We start from the raw sequence: 24,572 nt of genomic DNA, 5'->3' as shown, positions 1-24,572 counted from the left end.
CTGCAGAAGAATGTTTGAGTACTGCCAGGGAACTGATGAGAACCTGAAATGTGCTCTGTGTGTTTTCTTGCTACGTGTAGAGAGGAACCTTCATGTAGCTTCATGCAACCGAGAGGAAAATGGTGCTTTTCATTGTTTTTTCACTGAGTAAGCTTGATCAAAGGTTTTGTGATGGTGTCAAAAGCCGATATATTGTGATTTAATACAATTGGAGTAGTAACGTTGAATATTTTTCTCTGGTTTCATAAAGGTGCAGTAGTGGACAAAACAGACCAAGTTCAGTTATAAAACCCAATTTCAAGGATTTCAGTTTTCTTCCAGGCCTTACATGACTTAGATAAAAGACATCCTTTTAAACTCTTAATATGAGAGACAAGCATTTACAATTAAAACTCAAAGTGACTATATTTACACTGCCCACAAACCTGAACTTCCTTGGTATTATCAATTACCCTGGAATAATTCCGAATCAGTGAGAAAGCTTCCAGTGTAAAATGAAAGGGATATTCATAGGTTTTACTCTGGCAGTATGAAGAAATTTGTTAGCAAAGGGGTGAAGTTGGTATTGGGTCAAAGAACAGTGTTTTCTGTATGTTTGACATTAATTGAAATATGGAGGCAATGGGAAAAGCGATCAACATCTGACTCATTATTATCCTTGTCTGACTCTTCTTCAGAGTTTTGTAAGGTTTGGGAGGTTTTGTCAAGGAATGGGAGTTAAAAAAAAAAAAAAAGAAAACACACTAAAAACAAACCAGCAGGAAAGATGAAAGCAAAGGAAACAGGGCTATAGAGTAATTTATTTTGTTAAGTCCCATCTCCCTCATAACACAAAAGGAGAAGGAGGAGTTGGGGAGAAGTTTCCTGAGAGGACTGACTGAGAGAAAAGGAAATTCAAGGGCAGAGAGAAAGGGGAAAGGACCCAAAGTGATTTGAAAAAGGAGTCAAAGCTGGATGTAATGAAAAGTGATGTCCCTTGACCAACCCAAACCCTAAAAAACCAAACAAAAACAAACAAAAGACAGGAAAAAGCCACAAGAAATGGAAAGAAAGATCAAGGGAAAGAAAAGCAGAGAGGACAGAAACGACAGTGAAAGAACATACACAGAGAAATGTATGGCAAGAGGTATTGCAGGGTAGCAAAGAGGAAAATAATCACAGGTTAGGGAGCTGCTGAGAGTACTGAATTCACAGTAAAAAAAGGACTGAAGAAAGGAAAACAGGGTATTTCCCAAAGATAAGAGATGACAGAAGGGGAAAACGATAGATTAAGACCACCAAATTTCAAATGAAAGGGAAGGAAGAAATAGAGAAAGTGAGCCAGAAATAAAGAGATGTCGGGGAGGGTGAAAACAGGAATCATTAGAATGACCGCACTGGCTTGGAGAGATGGTTCATTTTCTCTGAGATGCGGTGATTTACTATACATTTGAAAAAATTTACCATTAGATTCTAGAAGCTTGTCCTAAGCACTAAGCATCAGCTTTGTGAGTAGAGCATGCAGGGGGAAAATACCTATGAAGTCTGTGTTGTTTCCCCTGTAAGTTCAACATTTGTCAGTGGTCTAAAATACCCAATTATAACTTCTGGCAGCAATCTGGGTCCTTGAGAAAACATTGAGTCGGGAGCTACTAGGCAAATGAACAGCAGGTTACCAGCAGGTAGCTTTCCATTAGCTTCTTTATTTCAGTTCAGTAAGAAATTTGGCTAGTCCCCAAAGCAAAATATTTTATTAACTCTGTTCAGTGTTATTCTGCCTTGAGAATTGGCTTTGAGGAAAGAAATTCCTACTGAGGTCACTTGCACTTGTGTCTATGATCAGTTATCAAAACAAATAGCCCACCTCAACTGCTGCAATTACAATCCTTAGCACACTGGATATAAAACTAAACTTGAGTATTCACATCCTCCTAACAGCTTGAAAATAACAGAGCAGGTCTTGGGGCAGGTCATTCCTTCTAGGCCAGAGACAAATTAAGGCAATAAAACAGACTGTACAAAATAATTAACTGAATGCACAGAACTATATAGATTTCACCACACAGAATGTAGGAGAAACAAGTGCTGCTATACATTATCCAATTGTTGAGCACATTATTTTCTATTGATTTTAACAACTTACTATTTGCTGACTATTACCTAATCTTTGGTGAAGGCAGCAGCTAAACACACAAAGTTTTCCTGCTAACCAGTCCTGTTAGGAAATTGCTGTGAAGAACAAAACTGATCCTTACCTCTTTAATGAAGCCCAGGGGTTCAAAACCCTCAGTTAGCCCCTGGCCACCAGAGTTTTTGCCATTTGGTTGATCAACTGTTGGTTGCTGGCTAAAGAGCTGAACTGAAAGGACTCTTTAACCAGGTAACAGAGCATCTGACTACATTTTACATAACTGACAGTAACATTGACAACCAAAAATATCTTTTACGTGGTTTCTTCTGTGTGACATAGTCTTTACGCAGTAGGATTTAGCGTCTGATTTCCCAGTTGCTGTTGGACATACTAAACAACAGCTGACAATAGGCATCAGGAATACTCTGTGCATAACAATTTCTCTGTTGTCCTGCTTGAATTTTGCCTAAACCGGTGTTCTAGAAAATGTTGCAAATGCTGAATCCACACATCACCAGAAACACTCCACCTTTTCCTTCATTATTTTTTGTTGTGCGTCCCATTTCAAGTCTGCCCAGCGCTCCTGGGAGTTTGAATCTTCCAGCTGAGTGTCATTTAGTGATGTCTTCATGGGGTCTTTTCCATTTCTGTGAATTTCGTATGCTGTGGAATGGAAAAGGGGATTATTAACACACATTTCTTCAGCTGAAGGCAGATGTTGTAAGAATTCAGTTCCTTAAGCAGGTTGTACTGGGGTGAAAATTGTGGAGGGAGTTTCTGAAGCACATGTGGGTAACTTCAGGCAGGGAGGCTGCTATTTCTGCAACTCACCAGCTCTCTATGAACTGCCTGTCATAGGCATTTCCACTGGAAATATTTTGTCAGGCTGTCCATACTAAAACCAAGATATTGTTGGAATTTTTTTCTTTAAGTGACAGAGAAATAAATTAAAGAGGAGTCAGTGATCCCAATGTCCTTATAGATGTGGGTGGCAGATGTAGTGCAGTTTTCTCTTTCAGATTTCCATTGCAGATCCTCTGGAGTGTTTTCTGCTCTTGACCCTTAACAATGTTGGGGTAATGCACAATTAATGTGTCTGAGTTCCCACTTGGTTGCATTGGATAAACCCGTTCCTGTATATTTTCTATGTTAATTGAAGTAACAGAACACTCTAAACTTTGATGTAGTGACAAACACTTAAGTAATTCATCTGTGTCAGTATTCTGGTTTTATTCATTTTCTCTGATGGTCCTCAACTGTGACCGTACCAGGCCAATGTATTTTTCTTGATTAATTGACCCAATCTGCATTTTACTCTGCCAGAAAAAGAAGTGAAAGCTCTCAGATATTCAGCAGAGTTCACTGGTTGCATGGGAAGCAGGGCAGGAAAACTGGCTGTAAACTCTGTCATAAAGGCATCATGGACTTTAGTGTTCCAAGTCTCTTATAAATAATGAAACTGTAAGTCCACATGAAATAGATTTTGCCTACTTTAATATTGATATACAAATTAAAGGCCTTCCATAATGCATTGTTCATGTAGTCAAAAATTTCTGATGAAGAAGGGAAGTAAATTTTTGGCTTTGCCAGCAAAACAGGAGAACAAAGCCTGTTTTGACAATGATGATAGTGAGGATAACAAGCTGGGATGTGGGCTGAACAGAAAGAGATTGCAAATTGGATATCAAAGGAAGCAGAAGACTGACAACTTTTCCATCTTCATGATATTACATCAAACCTAGCAGAGTGAAAGCTGTCATTAGAATAAATAAAAGAAACTGAAACAGAAGTTCAAAGCACTATAAGTGATAAATTTCATGTAGTATGAAGATGACAAGCTCTGTGCTCAGTAAGAGAGTGCCCATCACCCATCTGCCCAAATCCACCAGAATTAATGTGCGATTCTGTTATTGTCTGATCTGTTCTCTCATTTCAACCATCAGAGAGAGAACAAAAGAAAAAGGAAATAACTGGAGAAGCAGTTAAACGAGACAAAGCTCAAGAGGGAGCTTCATACCACCCCCGTCTCGATGTTTCAGCAGCAGTTACATTTGCTCCTTGCTGCAATGACAAGCTCAAATTGTCATCAATAAATGTTGATTTGTTTTCTCCTAATAACAGTAAGCAGCTCCCACTCAAAATCAATTTCAACTTTGTTGGCAAGGCACTGCACATTTGTCTTCACCGTGACTGAGCTGCATAAAGGAACAATTGAATTGAAAATTAAATGAACAATAATTGAAAATTAAAAGTGCCTTTTTAAAGGAAAATTAGTGCTATGCTGAATTTCCAGAAATGTTATGTTGGTGGGGAGGTTTTGCCTTAAAAAAGGTAGGGTTGGGCTAAAAACTTAATTATATAAATATGTGCACATTAATGTACATAATTAAAAATGGACTTTAACCTCAAAAGGATAAAAAGGCTCTTCAGCAACTTCCTAGGCTTTTTAGTTCTGGCAAAAGCAGCAGAGTTTCTGCAGTAATTACACATCCAGCACATTTGGATATGCTAATTGGATCTAAGTTCTAATTAGTTTCTTTGTGTGACTAAGAATGACAGTCACTGAATTAATTTAATGCAGTTTTGTTCTGAACTTAGTACTGTTTTCCCTGTTTTTCATACAGAAAATGTAGCCTGTGAAGTGCTTTGCTTTCTAGGATGTCAGTGGTTTGTCACATCCGGAGTACAGTGCAAGTATCTTTGCTGCATTTCACTGTACTCTTGTGGGTGATACACTTCAGCATTTAGGTTATTCCCCTCCAAGTGTGCAGGCCTTTGACAGAGGACTGGTGAGGGCCTGGAATGTGTCAGTGGTCCATCCCTGACATCTAGAGAACAACTGGATAACACTGTGCAGGGCCAGCAGAAGCAGAGAGGGCTGCTATGATCTCTCGCTGGTCTTTGTGATTGGATGGGAACAGGAAGTGGGGAAACCAAACAGGAATAATTTGGCCTTTTATTTAGAGACAGTCATAGGAAAGATGAGCAATTTCAGAAGATTAATATGGGACACCTCCTGATTTTGTTTCTCCTTGTATCCTGTTGCTGCTTTCAGTTTCTCTGGGGTTCTGGATCTAGTAGATCCTTGATTCAGTCATTACTTGTGATCACGAGTGTGCTCAGCATTACCCCTGCTCCTTCCCTGATTGTAGGATAACCTTGACTTCAGAAGGGCGAGAATTAGCTGTGAGTACTTCTGAAAGTGGCAGAGAGAAGTGACAATGTTGTTTAAGGCCATCTTTCTTTGGGAAACATAGAATCATGGGATCATTTAGATTGGAAATGACCTGTGAGACCATTGATACAAATCTAACTTCTGTATCATTGCAGAAAGTTTTAATTTTTACTATTTGAGACAGTTATTTCTTAAGGAGGCATCTTCAAAGAATTGATGTAAACATATTGAAATCTAAAAATTTAGAAGTTGCTCTAGTCTAATAGGTGTAATGAAGAAAACAAATATTTCAGATTACCCACTTCTAAAATTGTTAAATATGTTTGCCTAAAGTTTCACTTTGAAAGATCTATGAAATACATACACAAAGCTTTTTCACATAAAGGACTGAAAATAATGATTTCTGTAAATTCCTGTTCAAGTACAGTCAGCAAAGGCCCCTTCTTTATAAAGCCTTTCAGATGGTTTGAGGCAACCTGCCGTTTCTGTGACGCTGTGTGAAATTGCAGTAATATTTCCCATGTTTTACAGTTTATGTTTCTCTCAGGTTATGGTGTTGAATTCTCCAAGAGGATAGCTTTAGTAGAGGCCACTGGACCCAACAATTGATGTTAATCTTGGCATGTCAGAGGGAGCAAGACCTTTTGTCCTTTAAATAGGAATCTGAAGATGAGCATCCCTGGAAAGGTTTCATTCGCAGACCATGGAGAATGCCATTCAGAGCAAGAAGTGATAGCTGCAGGTGCCTGTCTCTGGCTGTGTAATGTCTTCACACAAGCAATTGGTTTACCTGCCTGAACTGAGGCTCTGCTCCCAAGTCCTCTGAAGTCAGTCGTTGTCCTTCAGTTGGGTTTTGGATTTAACACTGGTGATTGTGCAGGCCAGCTGAGTGCGGTACTGAATTTCACAAATGAAACTGGTTGTCTTAGTGTGTGGTGCTCAGGTTATTTTGATGCGTGCTTAGTTGATTCGTTTCTGTGTGCTCAAAAAAAAGCATCTGCCATCGTACGAAGAACCAGGCAAGTTTTATTTTCAGAGAAGCTCAATTAGAAGTCAGTATCTACTAAACCCAGATTGAAACGCAGATAATCCTAGAGACATTCCTGAGCAAAAGCTTCACCCACAGAAGCTCAAGAAATACAATAGCACCAATGCAAAGAATGGCACAGATGAATTTATTTTCCTGCATTGTCTCTTGAAGTACTTTCTCAATACTGTGATGTGCCTATCCAATGGTCCTTTCCACAATCATCTTTAAATGTGATTTTTAACCTGGCCTAAAATCAGTGCTGTTTCATTACCAATTAGTAGTATAAGCTTTAATTAAGGCTGGTGTAATTCCTTTTGTCAGACTTCCACTAGGAAGGATGGGCTAGAGCATAGAGCGTGCTAAATTGATGGTAGCTATTATTTCTCCAATTAGTGTATTACTGAAAGTAAGGTAGAAATATTGTTACAGCTACAGTACTTTTTAAATGTTTTTCAGTAATATTGAAATTCTCTCTAACCTCTTTTAAAGCAATGAGTACAGCCCCAAATCCTGGATTCTGTCATCCGTTGGACACTGGTATTTAAAATCAAAAACCGATATCCTTAATTGCTTCATTTTCAATTTTGAGATGAATCTGTGCACAAGCCATTCCCTGAGTTTCCATCCCATTGATTCCAGAAGATATTCTATTTCATATGTTCCTGCTTAAAGCCACTTAGGAGGAATGACTAGCAAAGTTTTATGGGCAATGAGAAAATGATTACTTTTTTTGCTCTTTTAGCTTGGCTGCTGGAATCCTGTAACTGGTCTGAATGGGTCACTAACAGACAGAAAGCTGGAGAACAACATGCGAGGAGTGGTTCTGCGGGTGGTGACTGTGCTGGTAAGCAGATGCTTATCTTCTGCACTAGCAGAAAGGCATTTTCTTCCTTTTGCCTCATCTTTTTATTAAGTGCACCATTTTACCAAGAAAGTAGCTGGTGTTAGAAGGTCTGATTTAAGCTAGTCAAAAAAACCCAGAAAGATGGATAATTTTCCATAAAATAAAATTGTTTATCAGTACAGTGCATTTCAGATTGAATCAAACACGTTAGAACCTGTTTCTTGCACGGGCACATTGTAAATTAGGTAACACAAGCATGTGAGCTAATAAAGGGCAGCTTCAAGTGCTCTGTTAGCTAAAGTAACCTAGCTGAAGCTCTAAGTTACTCAAATCAAATCACCCTGGCAAATTGCCTGCAGTCTAACAAAAATTGTTGCACTCAGAAAATTTTCAAGGTCAGTTTAGGTCAAGTAATGTTAGTTTGGTAAAACATCTGCTGTCCCATCCTAGGTTTTTTGTCATCTGGGTTCTTCCCCCACCTGGATGTCTTAAGTCAAGAAAAATTCTTGGTTTAAAGCTGAACAGACAATGTCTACCAGGATAGGAATTCATGTATTCAAGGCCAGTGTGTTCCCTGCCATAAACTCAGCTTGAGGAGAAGTTTTTAAAGAGCGGAAAAAAAAATAAAGAAACAAAGAAAAAGAAAATAATATGAAATGTACAGCCCTCTTTGGACCAATGCCCAAATACAAAGCTGTTCCAGGGCTGCCAAACTGTCAGTGTTAGATTGAGCTGCTTCCTTCTTGCTACTCTCTACTTATGTTTGAGTTCAGTGTCTGAGGGACCAGCACTTTTTTTATCAAGAATGAGATAAAGAGTTTCCAGAGTTTGTATTGCTGACCGCACAATGAAGGAAGAGGCTCTATCGGGGTGGAAAGTGAAATCACCAGAGCGTGTCAGTGCCACAGACAGAGCAGTTTCATACCCCCCCACCCCCCCCAGTTATTTTATGGGTATTTAAACACCTTTATCTGTCAGGGCAAACATTCTGTTCCTGCTCTTAGTACATTAGAGAACTTCCTGTGATAGTATCTTCAAAACAAAACAAACAACAAAACAAGCAACCCCAGAACAATAACCAAAAAAACCCCACAAACCTAAAGAAGAACCCAAAACCAAACAACAGCAAAGGCCAGCCAAGGAAGGATGAAAGCACAGGGGGAAAAAAAAAAAAAAGTAGTAACAGAAAGGGGAAAGATTATACTTTAATTGCATGTTCATCAAAATAGCATCACGGTGGCAGTGGTTGGTCTCTGTTTAGCCTGATACTCCTGTTAATTGTTTCAGGATAATTATCTGTTGACAAAAGTGATCTGTAGATTTTGCCTAGAAAAATAATTTTGAATTAGAATATTAGCACTATTTTTAATAGTAGTTCTTCGCTCTCTCCCCAGTGTTCCTGCTTTATCCCCAGTTATCTTTGTTACCTTGACAGAGAGCTTCTTTCACATTATTATAGCATGAATACTTACCACACCCATCTACTATTTTTTTCTTTCCCTTAGTAAATTTAATAATTATGAGCCGTGTATCTGCAGACCTTAACCAAAATCTCTTTGTGAGTATGGCAGAATACAGTATAGCCCCAAACTGGAAATCATCTGGTTTCACTTGTCAGAGAATCCTGACTCTTCTGCAGTAAATGTGAATGCTTTCCTTTGCATAAATAGCAATAAGAAATATTCTTTTGTGGTTTATTCTGAGGAGAACTGTGGTCAAGTTTGTGTACACATAATTCATTGTTTTAATCTGAGTTGGATTAGTACCACACTTTCTACACTTTTAGAAAAGGTTTATTTTGTCTAACTTAAATATCAGATGTCTCTGTCTTGGACTGCTTCCACATACGAGGCTGAAGTCTGAACTTTGTGTTTGACAAGTTGCTCTTAAGTTCAAGTCACTTGCTGGTAAATTTCTGGAACGTATTCTGAGTTTCTGAAATGTAGCTCAATCAAAGGTCAGCTTAGCTGTTCCAAACAGATTCAGAGTGTCTTGAATGAACAATTGCCCAAGAACAAATTTAGCTATATATCCATTTTGGCTGTCTCCGTTTATTCTCTTTTTCAGTTGTTCAGTTTTATTGAAAAATACCTAAAATACATGATATTCTCATAATATCATTTTATTAGCCACAGCAATTACTGAATTATTCATATGAATATTAAGACATTGGTAATGGAATGAGATTTGGTCCATTTGACAATGAATAGGCCAGCAGGTATTTGTAAAATCATATTTTCTTAAAAAGCCCCTATTGTTCAAAAAAGGAAAAAGTTTGATTTTCCCTGTTTTAAAGCATTAAAACCTTGACTGAAAAATACAGAGCCTTTCCTGAAAGTGCAGAAATTGTAATATCCTAATGGTGCAGAAGATATGTGTGACTCTACGTGAAAATTCCAAACAGCTCCTGAACAGGAATGCATTTTCATCTCTGGGAGGTCCTAAGAAGGCAGGCAGGATAAAGGAAAGACAGATCACAGCAAGCCATACTGAATTATGCTTTGCCATGCACCCCTTTACACAGTATCTCCAGACTTATTACCTGGGTTAAGTGCACAGAGCTGCATGTTGGTCACCCTTGGCTGCAGCGAGGCAGCGCAGGGAAAGGACTGGCAAAAGGGTAGATAAGCACAGAAAGAAAAAATAATTTAGAAACATCATTTGCACCATGGAAAATGTTATCATATGTGGACTAGTTTAATTCTCAGTGGTTGGTATTAAATTTATGAGCATTTGTTGCCCAGATTAGAAAAGAAAGAAATTTGAAAGCAGATAATGTCTTTAGGGACATGGAGCTGGCAGGAGGTCTGCATCTTCAGTCTCTTTTTCTATTGAATTTACCACTCTGAGAGAAGATGAAAAGTAAGATATGAAGCTAAGGCCTGGTTTTAAAAGCTGAAACTGTCTTTGGGATTTGAATTCCAATACTGGCTTAAAGTAAGTTAAAAAAAAAAGTTATTTCCAAAGCTGGAATAACTTTCAGAGTGACTGGGGAAAGGACATGCATAAGAAAGATGAAATAAGACAGTGTTTAAGCATATGCAGAGGAACAAGCAGTCAGAAGTGATAAAGGATTAAAAATGTCAGGACAAAAACATCAGTGAATGACTGTACAATAAAGATCAACCTCAGGAAAGATTATATGCAGGATACCTCATTAAATATTGAATAAATATTTTATAATAGTCTCACAGATAATGCTTCTTATACTTTCTCCCAGTATTTTTGGTGATCACTTTTCTCATGCAGACCTGATCCCATTCCCCATTTTCATAACTGAATGCTATGGACTTCTGTAAAGTCTCTTCATTCCATCAGGCAGCTCTACCTCTGCCCTAGTGCCCACAATCTCATAAGAAAAATAATTTTAATTGAGGCCTATATTATACTGTATATATATATATATGTAAATATATTTATTGGTATATTGGACTACAGTAGTACCCAAAATAGTAACAGTTAAAATCTTTATTACAAAAGCAGAAACTAATATTCCTTGGTCGAGGCAGAACCTATTGTTCTGTATTCCTCTTCCAACCACTACACCTGTAAAAGGGCCAAGTTTAAATTGCTACAGACTGGGCACAGGCCTTTTTTAATAGCTGTTTTATGTTCCTTTGAGCTACCTATCTTGTATTAAAACAGGTCATAAACCTTACAGTTATTCACTACCGTGATCATTCATTTGACAAGATTTTATCTCACAGCCTGCTGGGAAACTCAGCACCTTTTTTTTTTCCCAATTGTTGTTATTTTCAACCCATTTTTTTTGAAGTAGCAAGCACTATATGCTAGATAAGGTGGATATCAAGCAGTTCAAACCTGGCTGGGGCCACAGCATGACAGCAAGGTAGGTGCAGTGCAAAGCCGGTTAGGACCAACATCACTCATTTCTGTGTCAAGGGCTACATCTCAGGGCTCCCTGGCTCTTATCTTCTCACTGACCCTCACCCATCTGCTCTGGCATATTTGCATTCCAGAGCAATTCACACAGTTCACAGGAATTTGACTTTGAAACAGAAAGAGGCTCTGACTGTAATTATGCTTCCATACAATGCAAGATAGAAAAGGAGGTGAACTGCATGACACAGCTCCTTACGAACAGGAGGCCTTGCAAGGCTGCTGGAAGAAGTCCAGTGTTGTTCCCAGCAGGTTAATGTACCCATGCCACACTTCTGCTAATTCAGGTATCTGAACTATCTGCATTAAAGCCACCATTGTACTCTTGAGACATACTCTAAAACACTCCAATCAATTCCAATCTCAATCCATATTCCTGTCATGTGGTTCAGAAGGAGCTGTTACCTGCATTAAGTTATTGTGAATTAAAATCAATACACAAAGCCTGGCAGCATCCTAATAGGCCATTGCCATAGATCGCTTTGAAAGAAGTCTTAGTCCTGTTGCTGAGAAATGGGAGGAACTGCAAAGCGGGGCTAACATTCTTTGTTAATTTCTTGGAAATAGCACTAAACTAAAGACCAGAATAAATCCAGAAGCTACCATTTCACTCAGGAGGGAAAAATACTCTTTAAAGTACTGTAATTGAAAGAACAAACTTCATGTGTAATTGAAGATGACAATAAAAATATCAAAAAAAGGGACAGACTACACACATGGATAAGAATAGGCCAAATGTAAAATCCCCTTAATATTCTACTCAGTTTCTGGGATATGATTGAGTTTCTTCCTAGAGGAAAAGTGACTTTTCTATTAGTGAATTTCTAAACAATCTGTTTCAAAAGGGCAGGGTCAGAGAATGGTGGGTTTCAGTGCCAATACACAGCCTGTTGGCACAGTATTTACTTATCCAAGATCTTGTAGGTTTGAATCCTTCATCTGTGCTTTAGTTTTATTAAGGGGTGGGGGCTGTGTTGTTTTGCAGCAATTTTATAACTGTTGATAGTGGGAAAATTTCTGTAATAGAAGAATGAAAGGTTTCAATTAAATTTTGGTCATTGATTCTAACATGAGTTAATGTACATTGTTGTTCAATTAAAAATAACAAGCTGCTGTGCTGTTCCTAGCCAAATAATACCCCAAAACAGCAGTCAATAAAGCACTTGAGGAAATTAAGTATTTGGAGCTACATATTTCACCAAAATCTTTTAGGGAAGGAAATGCAAAATTACTAACATATAAAAGGGGGCCAGTAATTATTTTTGGACTCAAGGAAAAAGTGATTTTGCCTAGCAACAAGACAGTAGCATCCTGTGCTTGAAAATACTTTGGTTGTAGTTTATCAGACTTAGTGTTTCTTGTTGGTTATAATGGCTGTGCTCGGTCATCCAGCAGCCATTGGAAGGGAGTGAAGAAATCTAGTAATAAGCTTGAATTTCAGTTTTGGGAGCACTTTCTTAGCATTTGCAGGGAATGGGAGGTTTTAAAGTGTCACAGTGAATATTTACTTCATGAGATAACCAAGGCTCAGCCTGGGCTGTGGAAATCATTTGATGTGCCTGTGTGTCCACTGTTCCTAGAGTCAGTGTCAAGCACAGATTGACAGTTTTGCCCACAACTGAGCTTCATTTCTCGCCTTCTTTTTTTCTTTCTTTCCTTTTTCTCACTACTTTCAGTAGAGAAGGAGGGGAAATTGAATGAATGTAGAGTCCTATTGAATGGAGTGTCACTATGAAAGTATTATATGCCAGTGTGTTCAGGAATTTTTGATGAGTAGACACAGAGGTCATTTTCATATGCTTTATGAATTCTAACAACCCATGTGATTACCTAATTTCAGAACTCTCTTCATAGAATCATTTAGTTTGGAAAAGACCTTTAAGATCATCAAGTCCAACCATTAAACCAGCTCTGCCAAGCCCACCACTAAACCATGTTCCAAAGTGCCACATCTACAAATGTCTCCAGGGATAGTGACTTCAGCACTTCCCTGGGCAGTTTGTTCCAAAGCTTGACAAGCCTTTCAGCGAAGAGATTTTTCCTAATATTCAAAATAATTCACCTCTGGCATGATTTGAGGCCATTTCCTCTTATCCTGTAGTTTGTTTCTTAGGAGGAGAGGCCAATTACCACCTTGCCCATACCTCCCTTCAGGTACTTGTAGTGAGCAGTTATGTCCCTCAGAGCCTCCTTTTCTCCACGCTAAACCCCTCCAGCTCCCATAGCACTCCAGTTTGTGTAGTAAATCCCAGTATTGATTAGTTTCTCTGACTTCAAAAGCCATTTTTTTACCCAGTATTTTCTGTATAGTGCCCTGACTAGGAAGTTTCTGTCCATGCTAAGGGTGTAAAGAGGATTTAGCTGACCAGAAAAATAATCCAGAGCATTCTGTTTTGCTTTTGCTTTTTCATTTGTAAAGTACATCCTAGCTTTTTAGCATTTTATATTTAGAACAAGTAAAAGACCTTTAAAAATAAGTACAGCAGAGTAGTGTATCATAGCTTCATATAATTTCTATCCTGAAATAAGTCTCAATGCCACAGAATCCACACTTTTAATCGGCAAGAAAAATCTATCTTATTGCCGAGTGGTCTCCTAATGAGGTGTTGGGCATGGGTAACGCCACAAACAGCTGAGCTAAGACCACCACTTCCTTGTGAACAGCCCACTGAACACAACTTTTTTCTTCCTCTCATGTATTTAATTAGAGTGCTGTGTTTAAGATCTGAATGAAACTTTCCTGTTGTTTCAATAAATTTTTCTGTAATTTATCCAAAAAGAGAGCTTCTGTACAAAAATACCAGATCTTTAAAACTCGATTTTCATTGAGGAACTAAAAGATTAGTATCAAAGCTTGGAATTTAAAGGCACTATTGTACTGGCTAAAAATTATCCCAAATACAGATTCTGGGTTTAGGGATCTGAACTTCTGAAAAGCAATAATTCTTGTGTTCTCCCTCCCTGCCTCCAAGGGAGGGAATTTATTGCTTGACTTTATCATCCACATCTGTAGCACAGCTACAAACAGATGTTTCTCTTTGATTGTCTAATTAATTAACACAACCAAGTTAAACTCAGCCTAATTGTTCTTTTCTGCTATTTAGCTTGAGTATTGCTCCTTCTGTTTTCAACCATGAAGGACTTCTGTGTCCAACAGCTTTTCTCTCCTTTCATCTTTTTAACTTTTTTTTTTTTTTTTTTTTTGGGGGGGGGTGGGGGCGGTGTATAGTAAAGAACATAAAAAGATTACTTCAAACCAGATATTTTATCCAAATTATTGCTATGTCTGAGAATTTCATCAGAGTAAATAAGAACTGTATTTTTTACTTTTAAGTCCTAGACTCTTGGAGCATGTAGCAAATTGTCCTGGTTCTGACCAGGACAAAGTTAATTTTTGCAGTAGTGAGGAGGAGACCTGGCTAGGACCCACAGGTTGTGCTATGCCACGTCACACTAGTTTCCAAGGATGCTGAGAATGTTTAATTATATCAGTCTTAGTATTGTTAACCTCTATCAGTCTTAGTTTGTGGCTTTTTCTTTAAAATGTGTGATAATGGGGAAATGAATGGAAACAAACATTTTCTTGAGCTGCTTCCCCAAAGTACTTGTACTCTCCTGTCATCTTCCCAACGCTTTCCTTTTTTTATGCCATGTTGCCTTAATCTTGGGTTCACCTTTATCCTTCCTAAGCTGTGCCAGTCTAGCATTTTGTGGTTTCTCTTGCTTGGGGAACATAATCACCTCTGAAGCCAGGCTTTGTCTTCCTACAGCTGTAAAAAGCAACATGCACAACAGCTTCACCCAGTATAACCTTTACCTCTTTGCTGCTGACTTTCATTTTGCTGCAGGTGATTTTGGCTGTGTGGTGCTTAGCTGTCCACTACAGTTAACCCACAGTCCTGTGTAAAATCCACCAAGTCTTAAACCCATCCTGCTTTGGGTCAGGCAACCACAGATTTGATCCCAAGAAGAAACCAGGCAGTGCTAGCTGTGGAGCTGTTTTGAGAAGTCTTTATCACAGGCTTAGCAGTGCTGCATTCAGCTGACAAGGGGGCATGTTGAAGGTAAAGTTGAATGAAAATTGTCCCTCTCTTAAAAGATTTCCGTTGAGATTGGATGAAAAACCATCCCCTAAATATACTGGATGTCTTTGTAGTTTAGGGAGGCAGATCAACAACCTTGCAAAAACAAGAAGAGTGTGCAACCCATTCATTTTCTTTTATTTTGCTCCTCAGTCATGAATGTTGTGACTTGCCTGCTTTTCCAGACCTCCCTGGCTCTACAGCTCTAAAGTCTGCTCTTAAGTCCCCTGGAGAGGTGTCTCCAAGAGGAAGAAAAGAAGCAGGAGCAGTGGCCTTCCTTGGATCACTTCACTGTATTCTGGAACAGTTTAGGTTTGATGTGATCCTTGGGCGGCAGCTCTGTGGAACAGGGTAAATAGTAGATCAGGTTGTTGGAATGGTGTCCAGGAAAATTTTGAGCTTCTCCAAGGCTAACAATTGTATGTATTCTCTAGTAAAGACCTTCTTATATAGTCTTGCTTTGGAGAGAAAGTATATCAGGATTTTTCTGAATTTATTGCGGTCAAATGGAACATTCATCATCCAGGTGAATTTTGCCATCTCCAAAATCATCAGTTAGCTCATCAGATTTTCACACCTCCTTTCTACAAGCTCATCATTGTCCTTGTTGTTTTGCTGTGTTTATTTTCTTTCTGCAAGTTGAACTTTCTTAAGGATGGAGACAATCATTTTAACATCCAAACTGTAGGGATGTATGCACCTTTCCATAGCTCCTGTAGCACTCTTCCAGTGCTAAAAAGAAAAAAAAACCAAAAAAAACAAAAAAACAAACAAACAAAAAAAAAACCAACAAAAAAAAAGGACAACTGGCTTAATTTCAGGCTGCAGCATTTATGAGGGGGAAAATATCAAGAGAAATATTTTTGTCCTCCTTCAATGCATTCTCAGAAATGTCAACAATTGCACAAAAAAACATCATGGCAGTGGATTGGTTTTGTTTGGAATGTGATTAAAATGGTTTACTGCTCCAGACTTCAACAAAAATTGTGAAATGTTAGTTGTTCTGCATAAAGCAGGTTGACTATATTTCATTACATGTGTAGAGGACACTGGACACTGGGATTTCTTTCAACAGCAAACAATATGACACTGCTTAAAAAAGGACTATTAAGTCCTAATAAGTATATTAGTTGTGACAAACTGCATTTTAAATAGCCTATTAAATCACTACAATGAGCAACTAAATAGAAAATCAGTTTATGAGCAACTATTTTCTAAATAATTTAGTGCTAAAAATTAATCCTTTCTGACATGAAAATTATGAACTTCTAAAATGTCCTTTGTACACATAAATCTTTAGAATTTTGTGCATAGCGTGTTTAGATTGATAAACAACCATTTTTATTTGCTGTAGAAACATTTTTTTCCAGTAATTTTGAGCGTATATTTATGGAATCCATCATTCAGGTGATCAGCAAAAAAATCTCTCCTCCATTTTTTGTCAATTTCATTGACCTTGGATAATATGGAAGAAAGAAATCCTATCTGAAAATTAAAATAATTACTTGAGACCATCCACCCTTAACTTTTTTTTTTTTTTTTTTTTTTTTTTTTTTTTTTTTTTTTTTTTTTTTTTAATCAGGGGTAGGGTTATTTGGTTCATTTTTTGGTTGGGGTTGGGTTTTTTCCTGGATTTCCTGGAGTCAGAAAAGATCATCCTGCCAGTGCAGTCTGGTTGCATCCTTTCTTCTTTGGCAGCATCCTCAGCATGTGGCTGTCCTTGAGAATCTTTACTCAGGCATTTACAAATTATGCTTTCTTATTTCAAGAACATCCTGCTGGCAATTCAGTGACACCTGTTCATATAGGAGGACATTCTAGCAAGCTAAAATATTAGTGAGGTATAGGATTAGTGGAAAAAAAGGTAAAAATACTCTGGCTTCAAAGTAATTTACAGATATAAGTAGTAGAATAATAAAAAAAAAAATAATTAAAACACCAACAAAAATGCCACTGTAGATACATTTAAAGTTTGGGCCGCAAACACTGCAAAAAATCAGTTCTGTTTTCTTTTATCTGCTTGTTAGTTTTGCAGACCAGAACTAAGTGGTCAGGAAATGGTTTCATGGGCTTGTCCTGGCCAAGCCTTGAGAGGTGAGAACTAACTCTTTTGCACCCCAGAATAGATGTTTCTGTTAACCTTATACAAAATTACAGCACTATGTAATGAATTAAATTAAAGACATGTAGAATATTTAAGAAACTATCTATGTGTTACAGTACCTTAATGCTTTTTGGGATAATTTCATATTTTGCTGTACTTAGATGAAACACGTTTTTTCACAGAAAATAAAGAACAAGTCTGAGTGAAATCCAAATATGGCAAATATATGTGTTTTGTCCTTAGAATTATGATCTCTTTTTTTGTATCCTTTTTTTAAAAAAGTGAAGAGGGGTGTCTAGAAATTAATTGTGCAACAGGAAGAGTAACAGAGCAGAGGTGATTTAATAACAAAATAGAGAAAACTGTTACAGGTCTTTGGAAAAGTAACAAGAGCATGTTGTTTGGAAATCTGACCTTTCAGTATTTGGTATCTATTTGTATCCTTTATGGTGATCATCTTTTAGATGAATAGTCAGCAATCATTTTTATAGACAGGCTTAAGTCATATAATTGATTGTCACTAAGCTAATCAAATGGAGTTTCTTTGGATAGAACTATTTAAATATAACTGGCTTATATTTAGGTTTCAGTAGAAGGACAAGAGCATTACATGTTTCAGTTTTGTCATGTTTTTGTTTCCTTACAACAGGAATTAGTGGCTGTATTAGGTACAGAGTCTGCCCAGCTAGCAGAAAATGTAAATGCTGTAGAATCCTCCATATTTATGGCCAGGCATTGAGTGTATGTCTGTCGTGTGGTCAGCAGGCAATACTAAAAAAGCATTCCAGTTGAAATGTTACAGCAGAAGATCAACTGAAATACATAACAGAGAATAAAATTTCTCTGTTGAAGGAAATTCAAACCAAAGTAGCATTTTGCACAATGTTAGGGGGACTGCTAACAATGCATTTTAGGAATGTTTGTATAAATAATATTTTAATAGCTCCTCCTTTTGTTCAAAAAATCCCAGCATCCAAATACAGCATATAATTGCTTTATTAACAGATTCTTCTTTTGTTCTTTTTTTTTGTTGTTGTTGTTTAGGAAGAACCTTTTGTCATGGTGTCTGAAAATGTTCTGGGAAAACCAAAGAAGTATCAGGGCTTCTCAATAGATGTGTTGGAAGCCTTGGCCACTTACCTCGGCTTTAAATATGAAATTTATGTAGCACCAGATCACAAGTACGGGAGTCCTCAGGATGATGGGTCCTGGAACGGCCTGATAGGAGAACTGGTGTTTAAGGTAAGGGCATTAATAATTTACTGAGTAACAGTGTGTGATAAATGTGTGACAAAGTTATGAAGTATGATCTGTTTGCGGCAGCCAATAACCTTTTTTATGGGTAGTTGGTAACACTTTGCTTACTGCACTTTGCCAGCACTTGAACAGCATGCATTGGATAGCACCAAAAAATCTGGAAATTATACTTGTTTAAGAAGCAGGACAATCTCTTTTTTTTCAACCAAAGTAAAATCTAAATGTAGTCAAATAATGGGATGCACAGCGTCTTAATTAGTTTGGCAAGGCCTGACACAAATGAGTTGAAAAGGCTGTACAAAAGAGAAAAAATTGGTGTTGCAGTAATTAGTGATACATTACATAAATAATGTATAGCGTTAGAAAAATGTTGGTGTGATGAATACATGAAGTATATAATAAACAGAAAATGTTTTATTGATCTATAATAATACATTATGTAGATGTATGAATATATTATCTATCCTGTAATTAATAAACCATTTAGTCTACTTAATTTGACATTAATTGTTCAATATTATATCATAAATAAATTGAACCAAATGCATATTCAATATTTCTCTTTTCTCTTTTTGCCCATTCCTTGCATCTTATCTGTTTGGAATTTCTTCCATTGAGAAAGAAAAGACTAGGCAGACTCTGTTCCTGCCTCATTTGTACTGTAAATATATATGTAGTGTAAATATATTCTGTTTGCTCTGATTTAAAGTGTGAGGGTACCTTTTACAGCTGTGTAGTCCTACATTTGTTGTGCTTCCTTAATGAACTGCAGTACATATTCATGTAAATAGCTTAGACATTGGTTATAGAAGTGATTTTCCAAATGTGCAGGTGGAATTTAATTCATAAGCACAGATAAGAGTAAGGAGAACCATGGTCAGGTACAGGACCCAAGTCTTTCAATAAAGGGAAAAAAAAAAAAAAAAGAAAAAAGAAAAAAAAAGTTATCCTCCATGGGTAAAAAGTTGCTCATAGGTTTAACCTATTCTGCCTTCCTGAGCAGCAGGAAGCCTGTTGGAATGGAAAAACCCGTCTACTCATTCTATACCCATATCACCTTTTGTACACCTACGCTGTAGTAATAAACTGCCTTTGCCATCTCCTTATGTCCTTATAAAGCTGGAAGGTGAAATTGTGTGTTCACAATTGGTAAGCTGGACACCAGCTAGAAAAGCAGATTTTCCATCACCTTCTAAACCTTGACAACTAAAAATCCCTCATCTAATTTTGAGGTGTAACACCACAATGGCCCATTGCTTTATTTTTGACCATTCTTATGCCTCTTAGTCTGATATTATGCTACACCCTACTCTCTACAGTATTCATCAAGCTACTACATAACTCTCTACAGTATTCATAAGCTACTATAGACTGGAGGTCTAGATGGTCTGGAAATTTAATTCTACATGGTCTGGAAATGGAAGTGGGCCTGGAATGTTTTTTATTTCTTTGCAGTGGATGATTGATAAGACAGAACTCATAACAACTCAAATGGCCCCAAGGAAAGACGTGTATGGTGTTCTTGTCCCTTGGCAGGCAGGGATTCAAACAAATAACTCACTCAAGGTGGTAACCACCCAGATCTGTAAATCCATGTCTCAAGTGCAACAGATTTACCAGCCTGTTAGGATTTTGCTGTAAATGAGTCTGCACAGATACGAAATCTTCCTGCACATCTGCAGTGTATGAAGAGTTAATGGAACTGCATTTGGAATTCAAAACCTATGTTTTCCCTATACCATGGCAGTGTATAATTTTTCATCTTCCTTACCCTTATATAATTAATTAGCTGTAAAAGTTTACTCTGTCCTTCTCTCCCACTCTCTGTCCCTCTTAAGGCAAAAGAGCCTCTGGGCGAGCAGCCAGTGTCTATCTACCCCTCACCAAGTGCAAGCTGTTCTTGAAAGACTGCTTTCTTATTTACTGCAAACTGAGTTCTGCTCTCAGAACTCAAATTTCCATCCGCTTGGCAACTTTATAAGGGGAAGTAAAGGAGCAGAGAATAGTTTAAATTAAAGGCCTAACCTGTTTGAAACACAGCATTTCCTTGTTTTCCCAACCAAGTTTTACATGATAGTCTGGCCAACAAGTGGAGGAATTCCAGAAACAGTGGGAGTACTCTTTGCCTGTTAGCGTGTCAGCCAGGAATGAGCTCTGCAAGAGACAAGTCTCACTCAAGGGTATGGAAAATAGCTGCTATCTCTTTCTGAGTGCAAAGAATCATACAACCATTTAGCTTGGAAAAGACCTTTAGGATCATCAAGTCCAACTGCTATCCAGCACTGCCAAGTCAATCACTAAACCATATCCACGTCTCCTTGTCTTTTCAGTACCTCCAGAGAGGGTGATTCAGCCACTTCTCTGGGCTGCCTGTTCCAATGCTTGACCACCTTTTCAGTGAATGAAGTTTTTCTAACATCTCCTGGCACAATTGGATGCCGTTTCCTCTTGTCCTGTTTCTTGTTACTGGGGAGATCAATCCCCACCTTATTACAGCCAGAAGGTAGTTGTAGAGATCATCTCGATGAGAAAGATGTCTTTGGCCACTCCAGAAGATGTGCCATATGAAATAGCAGTTGCTGTAGCAACCACAAGATTCCTGTGCTCAAAATCAATATGCACGTCTTGCATTGACCATCTTCAGCGTGCAGCAGTCTCTGGTGCAGGTCCTGGTATCAGGGAGAGCAGTCCCAGGCTGATCCTGTCTGCAGCAGCCTTGCTGGAGTGGGATGGCACGGCCGGAGCCCAGCTGTGCCAAGTACATGCCCTGGGCCCACAGCTGGCTTCACAGACATGACATTGCGCCAAGTTCACTCTGTTCCAGCTTTGAAGACAAGGCTTCTGTTGGCTGCTAAAATAGGAGCTGGAATCAGCAGAACATAGTAAGTGATCTTCAATTTGAAGCTGATTCAAGCTCCCCTTCTTTAATTGTCAGGACTTATATTAGGTACACACTAGGTCCATGCACCTTTTCTAGTCAAAATAACCTGAATGTAACCCTGCTATACAAAGGTTTCTGTTTGCTAAACACCTGAACCAGGTGGTCTTCAGAGAATAAATGCTCTTTGAGAGAAGCACATGGCGCTCTTTTTCCTCTCCTGTCAAATCACCAGGGCTCTCATTGCATCTTGTAGAGCTACATCTCACAAACAGGATTAATTCAGAGAGCAGCAGCCCTCTGTGGAGAGGCTAAAACCATCGCAAGGGAGCAGTGCTTTACCACAAGTCTTGCTCTTACTGTTAATTATCTGGATCCTCTCACAGTGATTCCTTCAGTTGCCCTCTATCCAGATTGCCCGAAGGATAAGCCTGTGTGTCAGGCAGGAGAAGTGGCTAATGCCTCTTCTGGGAGAGCACACTAAGGCCTTCCAGCATGACTGGGCTTTCTGGTGATAGTCACATCCATCAGCCATTGCCTTTCATATCTCGCCATGCTACCTTGATTGCCACATTTTTTTTCCAGTGAGGAGCCATGAGGAAGCAAATAGCATAGGGAAAACAGCCTGATTCCACTTAGGTCCATCAGGAAAGGAAAAATACATGCTTAATCATTTCTAAGAGAAACTGCAAATCGAGTAGAAGCCTCTTATGAGGCTCTTTTTCTATTGCACCTTCTTAAGGGGAGTAGTGTAAGAAGGAGAAACTGTACAGGGAGGACAAAGTGAGAAGAAAAATAATAGCTGAGTAAAAGGAGAATTATTTGGATTATGAGTTAAGTTGAATCAAAATGTCTCTCTTATTGGTTTTTATGTGTCCATGTTAATAGCTACATAAAGTGGGACTGCCTTTTATTGCTTCTAGCATTTGTTGAAGCTTGATTTTACATTGAAAATTGATGAAATTAAGGCCTTCACAGGACCATTTTAGAACAGATTCATTTATTTTCCCTGTTCTTTCTCATGAAACACAGAAATTGTCAGAAGATTGCTTTCCATGTGTGTGAGATATGCTTTCTACAGCAGTAGCTTAGGGACATTTCAGGAATTTCTAGGTTTTGCTGATAAGCTGGTTCTGTGACACCAGTAGCAATGCTATCAGACCCATTTGGTCATTTTTTTTCGATTTTCTCATTCTGGTTGTTTTCAGTTTTGCAATTTCTCATTGCTCTACAATGGCCTCAGGAGAACTGCTGCTAAGGAAGATAAATATAAAATCCTCTGCAGGTCACACAGAGCAAAATAATGCCCTCTGCTGGTTTTTTTCCAATCTGTTTCAGAAGTCACAGTTTCATTCATGAGAAATGTGTAAAACATATGATGGTTGTTTGATTTTGGCACTGCAAAAGCTTAGTGGAGTGCTATACATGTTTATAATTCCGATTGGCAGCTATATATCTAAATATTGACATAATTGCATGCATTTGCCTTTCTATCTCGAAAGCACTAAGTGAACCTTTACATCTTCAAACTGATGTCTTCTTTGATCCAATCTGACATGTTAATGACAAGCATTTAATTTTTTTCATCTTCCAATTTTGAAACAAGATGACAGAATCTATATGTAATCAAGGATGCTCACCATCAGTAAATCAAATATCAAGTGAAGATTAAGCTTGCTTTTGTGCTAAAAGTGTAGTTTTCTGGAAAACCGGTGTTTATGATCCAATTTAGTAAGTTAAGAATATGAGTTGCCATAAATCGGTGTAGCCTTTTTTGGTTCTGTTTTTTGGGGTTTTGTTGTTGGTGTTTTGGGGTTTTGTTGTTGTTGTTTTGGGGTTTTGTTGTTGTTGTTTTGTTTTTTTTAAACAGCCAAACACCAGACTGCGAAGCAGTCTCTCTCCTTTCTGTTTTTCACTTTACTACCTCTCAAGTAATAAAGACATAGAATCACAGCATGGCTTAAAGATGATCTAGTTCCAACCCCACTGCCATGGGCAGGACATCCTTCACTCGACTGGGTTGCTCAGAGCCTTTCCTTGAGCACTTCCAGGGATGGGGCATCCACTGCTTCTCTGGGCAACCTGTTCCAGTGTCTCACTGTTTCAGCTTCACAGTAAAGAATTTCTTTCTCATATCTAATCTAAACCTACTCCCTTTCAGTTTGAAGACATTTCCTCCCATCCTGTGACTCCAGGCTGTTGTAAAAAGTCTCTCTCCATCTTTCTTGTAGGCTCCCTTCAGGTACTAGAAGGCTGCAATTAGGTCACCTCAAAGCCTTAATTATATATTTAGCATATAAAGTAGCAAGACATAATTATATCACAATTGTTGCTGCAGTACAACAAAGGAAATGCAACCTTTACATTAGCACAATATTGTTCCACTGTCATAGCTGGTTGATAATGGGAGTGGAACCATCATTCTGGGAAATGTGGAGAGACTGCTTCCCAGAGATGCAAATTAGAAGTAGTATTTCCACAGATACCATGGTGTCTCTTTTTTTTTTTTTTTTTTCTTTAATTCTCTTCCATGTATTTAATGGAAAAAAGTGTTTTCCTGTAAAAAGGAGGGAGGAAGCAGAAAAAAAATTTGTTAGTCGAACAGTCAACTATTATTTGGTAAAGGTATCTTTACTGGTGTATGTTGCTTTTTAATAGAGAATTTTTAAGCATCTTACAGTGATGCAATTTGAATGAGAAACTCAGTGATCTAGTATAGTAGGGAAGTGTTTTAGTAATACGCTGATAATTGATAACCCAGCTAACTTAATAAACAGGGGCTAAGTCTAGTCTCTTTTCTGCCACGTGTCCTCCTTTACCCCTAAATTCCTGTTTTTCTTTTTGATGGACATTCAGGGAAAACGCCCCAAACCTATGCTATTCATTAAATGCAATCATAATTTCCTGTTTGACAACTACTGGACTCCTGTATTTGTAAATTGTTTTCAAAATGTATTTATGTTCACAATCATGGAAGACAGTTCAAATGCTGGCTAGTTTGCACCTTGCTCATGGGAGGTAGGACTTGATTGTCAGCAGGTGCTGTGAATCACTTTAGCCACTCCTTGAGCAGAAGGTTTGTCGTGAGAGGATAGGGAGACTCAGATAACTTGAAGGTTTCCATGGATAATTCTAATTACTGACTGAGTTTCCTGCTGCCCATGGGCAAAGGGCAGTTGAATCATCACTCAC

General features: G+C 38.1%; 1 protein-coding gene across 2 annotated transcripts in view; it reads left to right on the top strand.

Moving 5' to 3' along the window:
• The window catches only part of GRID2 (glutamate ionotropic receptor delta type subunit 2), a 682,153-nt gene that overhangs the window by 534,083 nt on the left and 123,498 nt on the right, over positions 1-24,572 (top strand). For both annotated transcript variants that reach the window (XM_066317937.1, XM_066317936.1), the window contains exons 9-10: positions 7,058-7,159; positions 18,290-18,487. In XM_066317937.1, the coding sequence (XP_066174034.1) occupies positions 7,058-7,159; positions 18,290-18,487 (300 nt within the window). The remainder of the gene's footprint in view (positions 1-7,057; positions 7,160-18,289; positions 18,488-24,572) is intronic.

This window comes from Sylvia atricapilla, chromosome 4 (assembly GCF_009819655.1).
Source record: "Sylvia atricapilla isolate bSylAtr1 chromosome 4, bSylAtr1.pri, whole genome shotgun sequence".
NCBI lineage: Eukaryota > Metazoa > Chordata > Aves > Passeriformes > Sylviidae > Sylvia > Sylvia atricapilla.
Note: the sequence above shows the minus strand (reverse complement) of the source record. Positions and strands in the feature narration are given on the sequence as shown.